This window comes from Oncorhynchus gorbuscha, linkage group LG11 (genome assembly GCF_021184085.1).
Source record: "Oncorhynchus gorbuscha isolate QuinsamMale2020 ecotype Even-year linkage group LG11, OgorEven_v1.0, whole genome shotgun sequence".
NCBI lineage: Eukaryota > Metazoa > Chordata > Actinopteri > Salmoniformes > Salmonidae > Oncorhynchus > Oncorhynchus gorbuscha.
In genome coordinates, this window is record NC_060183.1 from 25085450 (window position 1) to 25093410 (window position 7961).

At 42.2% G+C, this 7961-nt stretch overlaps 1 protein-coding gene across 1 annotated transcript; it reads left to right on the plus strand.

Moving 5' to 3' along the window:
• Positions 1-1912: 1912 nt before the first annotated feature.
• Positions 1913-5970, plus strand: nog2 (noggin 2). The gene has a single exon (XM_046367936.1). The coding sequence runs from the start codon at positions 3256-3258 to the stop codon at positions 3889-3891; it is 636 nt and encodes a 211-aa protein (XP_046223892.1). The 5' UTR covers positions 1913-3255; the 3' UTR covers positions 3892-5970.
• The last annotated feature ends 1991 nt before the right edge of the window (positions 5971-7961 follow it).

Here is a 7961-nt window from a genome sequence, read left to right on the forward strand (position 1 = left end):
TGTCTACATAAAAGCCCTAAGAGACAGCCGTGGTGTCTACATAAAAGCCCTAAGAGACAGCCGTGATGTCTACATAAAAGCCCTAAGAGACAGCCGTGGTGTCTACATAAAAGCCCTAAGAGACAGCCGTGCCCTAAGAGACAGCCGTGGTGTCTACATAAAAGCCCTAAGAGACAGCCGTGGTGTCTACATAAAAGCCCTAAGAGACAGCCGTGGTGTCTACATAAAAGCCCTAAGAGACAGCCGTGGTGTCTACATAAAAGACCTAAGAGACAGCCGTGGTGTCTACATAAAAGCCCTAAGAGACAGCCGTGGTGTCGCTCTTCATTTCTTGTTTTTTTTTGTGGTGCACATGAAGAGTCCTACTGATTTAGCAAACAGACGCTCACTCCCGCACACTCCCACACAGACATCCACACATCCACATACGCTCACTCCCGCACACTCTCACACAGACATCCACACATCCACATACGCTCACTCCCGCACACTCTCATACAGACATCCACACATCCACATACGCTCACTCCCGCACACTCCCACACAGACATCTACACATCCACACACAATCTCTCTCTCTCTCTCTCTCTGTCACACACACACACACAGTATCATTGATAAGATAATTTGGGTTAATTGGCAAAAAAACGTGAATCAAAGTATTCTATAAATCAAATTCTCTAACCAATTGTCTATAAATGGAGAAGGTGATACGGAGAAGGTAAGTTAGGAAACAACGACTTGTTGTCACGTTGTAATGGAGTGAACATGAACGCACACTCTCTCCCCATTGATAAGAATGATGAGGCAAACTGTCCTGGGATTCCTGCACGCTGGATCAACGCCCCCTAGTGACCACTATAAGAGCAAGTACCCTATCACAACCACACACATCAGTCCGTCACTTACACCGTACTGTGTACAGAGCATAGTTACAACAGTCAAATGATGGAAATTGTAATAGATTCGACAACTAATAAATTGATCAAATAGCTTCAACCAAAAGTATGTATTACGACTATATGCGTCAAAGAGGTCAGGTACTGAACGCTACTCCAAAATATGGAACATTTGATTGACCAAGCATAAAATGTGTCTAAAAACGTATAATTGGCTGTTAATGACAAGAGACTGTGTTGATAGTAAGTTACTGTCAGTAGCATCAGCATTCGTTTATAGAAGCCTGATTATGCATAATTAGGCCTAACCATTAAATAATTTTCTCCATATCAGTTGCATTATTGACAGCTCCATATATTCAACTGAAAACAACCTTTGGGGCTCAAACATGATCCTCTCATCAGTGCGGTTAGTCAGCATGGGAAAGGTAACGTTTAGTAAGGCTATCCATGACCATTTTATAGCTTTAATTGCGCGCTTATTTTGTGACCCCAAAGTTCAAACAGCGAATTCCTGTGTGCGGACAGAGGTCCTCGTGAACAAAGGTGGAATGTGATGCTCGTTTTCCGTTACAACCCCTCGGACACGCTACTAAACGTTTCCCACCATTCTCATGGGAATGTTATAAACTGGGAAACTAGCTACCTCAATTAAATATTGACAGCGTATTGTTACCTCGAGCGCGTTGCAGTAAGATAATAATTGCGCACCAGTTACGAAATATGAGGAGAGCCAGGCAGATTGCAATGTAATGAGAGCATTGCTACTGTATCTATAGTGCTATATTATGACGATTTTATTTTGGGGAGAACGCAAAAGATGTGGCTACATCACAGTTTAGGATATAATGTCTCTGTCAGTGACAAATCGGTTTCTTTAGGACCATGTGGATAGTGTGATTGTGGCCGATATTTTCCACATTCTGTGAGGGGAGGGGGCCGAGGGGTGCTGTCAATCATAGTGAAAGTGGCAGTGGTGGGCAGGACCCGCTGACACTTTGTACCGTCGGAGGGGGATATTTAACTTGGGTTTGAGCACCGCTCGCAACAGACACACTCATACACAGTGTGTCTAAGCAAAGAGACGCTCAGCGCCAAGTCTCAGACCTCCTAAAGTAGGAGAAAGTAAGTAGGCGCTACTGTAGCAGCTATCAAAGGAGTAAAGATTCTCCCCCAGGAATTACTGCAAACACTGACCGGGCAAAAGACTGCAGAACTTGGGCTGATTCGACCATTGCAACCGCGGTGGGACTTGTAGCTCTTTTTGATATCAATAGCGAAATCATCAATGTCATTGAGGTGAAAAGGGAAATCAAACTGAACTGAACTTAAACTGGCATGTTAGCTTTTGCGTTTGATATGCATTTTATTCGTGAAAGTTTATATTAAGTTGTGAAGTTGTTTTCGTTTTAAATTGTTGTGCGCAAAACCACTGTGCGTCCTGGAGGAGTATTTGTAGGGGTAAAGCTACATTTTGGTTTGGATAGACCTTTTCATCAGGACCGGGAAATGGTTCTGCTTGCATAGGTGTGGGAGAGAGACTACAGTGGTGCGTTTTGCCAAAGAGAGGACATCAGACTACACGTGGACAATTTCAGTGAGGTCCCAACAGAACGTTGGAATATCGTACGGGGACTGAATAAAGTCACACGACACCTCTCATCCCATGGATTCTAAACTCGCGTTTGGACTCTCTCAAACCTGAGCGTGCCAGGGCAAGTTGAAAGAAGCCACGTTTATAAAAGTCGCCTGTAAAAATAACATTGACCAAGACAGCCCTAGTTGCCGGGCCCATGACATTTAAAACTTGGTGAAGTACTTTTTTGTGCGCCCTTCTCTCTCTGGGCGTTCTGGATCTATTTTGTCTCTGAGGATAACGCGGATCTTTAGAAACACTTTATTCCACGCAACTCTCGCCTCAGCCACTGTCATCCAGTCTAGACAATTTGTCGTGGCTTTGAGTGTCCCTGGCGTAACCATGACAACAACAAGAACCCCAAAGTGAATTTGAGAAAAAGAGTGAAACGGGAGAGTGGGTGAATAGAGTTTTTCCATTTTGTTTTGTGCCCTTTTGGTTAAGCCTAAACTTTGTTCTTTTTTTCTTCTTTTTGTTGTTGTTGCGAAGAGGCTCTCCGCGTTCTACAAGATTGCATCAGCAGATTGCTAAGGTTCCCTAAAAAGAAACTCCACTCCATGTCATTCAAACCCGACGTGGTCTATTAAAAAGGATCGTCTTGCTCGTGCCTCTACTTCGACTATTTATGAAGCCCCCGGGCTACTCATTTCAAAGTGCACAGTAGCGGTGAAAATAACGTAATATTTAATACACCCTGGGAGCCATCACGCAAAGTTAAATATGGGCTTCTCACAGACGCTACTCGTTTATGTACTTGTGTCCATTCACCTTGGAGTTTCTCAACATTATCTACGCCTGCGCCCCTCGCCCAGCGAGCACCTTCCGGTGCCAGACCTCAAGGAGGACCCAGACCCGGAATACGACCCCCGGGAACAGGACTTGGCCGAGAGGACTCTGCGGAAAAAGCTCGGCAGCAACTTTGATCCCAATTTCATGTCAATCAGCTCGCCCATGCTGGTGAACCTCTCCGTGCAAGAAACCCAGATGAAACTTCAAGGACCCATGCCCAACGAGGTTAAAAAGCTGGATCTCTCGGAGACCCCCTACGGGAAGCGGGTAAAAGTGGGCAAGAAAGCCCGCAGGAAATTTCTGCAGTGGCTGTGGACGTATACGCACTGTCCGGTGGTGTATACCTGGAAAGATTTGGGCTTGAGGTTCTGGCCACGCTACATCAAGGAGGGAAACTGCTTCAATGAGCGCTCTTGTTCCTTCCCCGAGGGGATGTTTTGCAAACCTGTCAAGTCAATCACCAAGACTTTCCTCCGGTGGTATTGTCAAGGGTTTTTAAGACAGAAATATTGTACGTGGATACCGGTGCAATACCCAATCATCTCGGAGTGCAAGTGCTCTTGCTGAGTTTCAATGGAAGTAGTAGGGTCGGGGAAGTGGACTGGAAATATACGGTTTCTATTGCACTGTAAACTCTGGACAGAGGTGGGCACCATAGCGAATCTATTTTTTTATATAGCATTTGAATTGAAATGCCAACATTGTACATATTTAAGAAAAATGCAGCTATTTTTTTTTAATGAACAGGACCATATTTTATTTCATCCCTGAAACGTGTTTTTGGGGGAACACAAGCACTTCAGAAAGAAGAGCTTTTATTTTTTATGAAAAATTTAAGATGGAATGCATATACAACTTCTCCAAGAAGTTCACTTTTTTCAACTGAACATTGATGCTGACTGTTAATTCACTGCAATGCTGCCTAGAGCTTTTGTATGATATTAATATCAATAATAATTCAATTAAAAGTTGAGGATAAAGATATATATAAGGCGTGAACTCAGCTGTTGGAATACATAGTATTTTGTAGAAATAAACAAATCTGTATGTTTTATTTATTATTTTAACGATTGTGAGTATAGAACATAAGGAAAGAAAATAGCAGAGTATACCAGAAATTATGGGAGATGTCTACTTGAATATTTCTACAAAATAAAATAAAAAGTAAACATATCAGTGTAAATGTTATGGTTACACGTTTTAGCAATAAAGTCTATCTCTTCAACATGTATTAGTGTCAAGCAAGTTGCTTATAAAGTGTGCGCCTGTCCAAGGGGGGCGTGTATGGTCGTGGAGTGGAATGGAGTTGCTAAATGCACAGTAAGTCCGAGCTGAAATGAATCGGGATGTGGGGGACGTTACTGACGCTCCACGCTGTCACTGTGATTTTAGAAACGGGTGATTTACTATGTTGTGTAATGCGCAACACATACTTAAAACTTCTCGACAGAATTGGCATTCATTGTTTCGAGCCAGCGGAGAGGAGAGGCCATGCGTATCCATCCTATCTCTTACGCAAACGCTCATTTCTCGCTTCCAAGGTCTTAACACAACAGTAACATATGATTAAGACATTTGAAACCGTGTCCGATGATGACATGGCGGGTTACACGCAAGCCAGTGTCGTCTGGGTCTGTGCTATTCATTCACTGGAAGCACTGCTGCACTGCTGCCTTTTCAAGCCCTATGACAGCATACGAAAAAAAACAAAGACCATAAAACAATGGTCAACTGTTTTTGACGTTACCAGACTATTAATTGGAGAATGTCTGAACTGCCTGCAAATTAAAGAGATATGGTCAATTACTCCATGAAATCAAAGCAACGACTCATTTGGCCTACTCCAGGGGTTTTATGGTGTTTATATTATTCTTTGAATACAATCAACAACTTAAACAGTCGCCATTAACCAATGTTTGGAACATTACAAAATGTTCTTAAACTGGAGCTATATTATTTCCCCCAACACACCATCTTGTGCGCGTTAAAGTGATTTGTGTCTGCGGGCTGAGTTGGATTTGACACTTGCCGCACGGTTATTGTGACAGATATACTGAAGGGATTTTGTAAGGAGAGGAGAGCGGCAATATGCCAGCGGAGGAGGGGGGCTGCTTTCCTTTGCTGTCAGCTTCTTTCTTGATGTCTCAGGGTTTTAGAAACTGCGTCTCTGACTCGGCGGCGCCACTCAGCCGCCCCCTCTCGACTGCGCAGAATGAACCACTTTGGGAAACAGTAACCCTTTCAGGCTCTGCCCAGAGTGTATTTTAGAAGCGTGTGAAAGGCTATACGCCACCATGGCTCCCACGAGCTAGGTGCACACCTTTTAGAACAGCCCTGTCATTGCAATCTGGCGTTGTTCGTTTGGATTGTTCTGTGTTATATAGTTTCCTTGCTATTTCATATCATTGATCTCTAGAATGTATATTCCTCCACGATTGTAAGGTGTGAATCTTATAGAAAAGTAAGCCACCGAAGACAAATTATATTTAAAAAAAACTTGGAGATGATATGAAAAACACAAATTACGCACGTATGTTATAGTTCATTTTAAAAACACATATTAACGCACGGATTTTGTGTTAACCATTTGATGTCTGAAATCTTGCTATTCAGTCATTATAATTCCAACAGGCATGAACAGTTGGATCTGAGTGTCATATTAAAGCTTTAACCAAGGGATACAGCACATTGTCTCTCCCTGTTTCCCTATGAAGTTGTCGCAATGGAACGCATTGCAACAACAGAAGGCACGATTCGTGTTTGTGGAACAAACGTGGTAGGCAACCACGAACAACAAAGGGGTTCTATATGGGCACCTTACATTGGGCCGAGCCTAAACTACATCACCAAAACAGGTAATGCACTTAACATATGAATTCACAATGCATCTTGCTGTATATAGAGCGGTTGAATCGGCTTAGTCTAGGTTCAACAACCACATACAGTATCTAAATGAACTAAAGGCTACCCATGAAGTATGTTATTGAACATAACACTCTATAAATAGACCTAAACATCTTAGCTAAAGTTCAGTTGAACTCCTAATGGCTGACGGGAGGAACCAGACGTCCAAGACGTGATTGACACATTAGAGTGATGATGCATGAAAGTGAAAGGGGTCCCGAACAACATTGCAAGTATGCCTTATCATGTGCACTGTGACATGTCAATGGAGTAGGGCCGTAGGCTATTGATGGCCTGAAGGGGGTCGTTTGAGTAATTCACTATTTTTGCATCTGCAAACGGATTATGAATGAACATGTTACACCTGTTTTAGGAGCATACTGTAGCTAGGCCAGTGTTTTGATGCCATTTAGGCATACAGTGGCTTCAGAAAGTATTCACACCCCTTGACTTTTCCAACATTGTTGTCTTACAACCCGAATTCAACATGGATTACATTTTCGATTTGTTTGTCACTGGCCTACACACAATACCCCTTAATGTCAACGTGGAATTATGTTTTTCGCAATGGATAGAAATTAATAAAAAATAAAGAGCTGAAATATCTTGAGTCAAGAAGTATTCAACCACTTTGATGTGGCCAACCTAAATAAGTTCAGGAGTAAAAATGTGCTTAACAAGTCACATAACAAGTTAAATAATAGTGTTTAATGTGATTTTTGAATGACTACCTCGTGTGAATTTCAAACACAGATTCAATCACAAAGACCAGGGAGGTTTTCCAATGCCATGCAAAGAGTGGTGAAGTTATTAATTACACTTTGGATGGTGTATCAATACATCCAGTCACTACAAAGTTGCAAGCGTCCTTCCTAACTTAGTTGCTGGAGAGGAAGGAAACTGCTCAAAGATTTCACCATGAGGCCATTGGTGACTATAAAACAGTTATGGAGTTTAATGGCTGTGATGGGAGAAAACTGAGGATGGATCAACAACATTGTAGTTACTCCACAGTATTAACCTAATTGACAGAGCGAAAAGAAGAAAGCCTGTACAGAATAACAATATTCCAAATCCTGCATCCTGTTTACAACAAGGCACGAAAGTAATACTGAAAAAAAATGTTCCTGAATACAAAGTGTTATGTTTGGGGCAAATCCAATACAACACATTACAGACTACCACTTTTCATATTTTCAAGCATAGTGGAGGCTGCATCATGTTATGGGTATGCTTGTAATCATTAAGGACTGGGGAGTTTTCAGGATAAAAATACATGTAATAGAGTTCAGCACAGGGAAAATCCTATAGGAAAACCAGGTTCAGTCTGCTTTCCACTAGACACTGGGATATTAATTCACCTTTCAGCGGGACAATAACCTAAAACACAAGGACAAATATACACTGGAGTTGCCTACCAAGAAGACAGTGGCCGAGTTGCAGTTTTGACTTAAATCTCCTTGAAAATCTATGTCTAGCAATGATCAACAACCAATTTGACAGAGCTTGAAGAATTTTGAAAAAAATTACGGGTAAATGTTGCACATGTGTGGAAAGCTCTTAGACTTACCCAGAAAGATTCACCACTGTGATCGGTGAGAAAGGTGATTCTAACATTGTATTGAGGGGGTTTGAATACTTATCTAATCAAGATAAACTGAGATAACCCCCCCCCACACACACACACACAAGGTGTGCTGGCCCATGTTGACTCCAATGCTTTCCACAGTTGT

Bases quoted from the DNA above. Each gene is read 5' to 3' on its own strand.
- nog2 (XM_046367936.1), top strand. From the start codon at position 3,256: ATGGGCTTCTCACAGACGCTACTCGTTTATGTACTTGTGTCCATTCAC.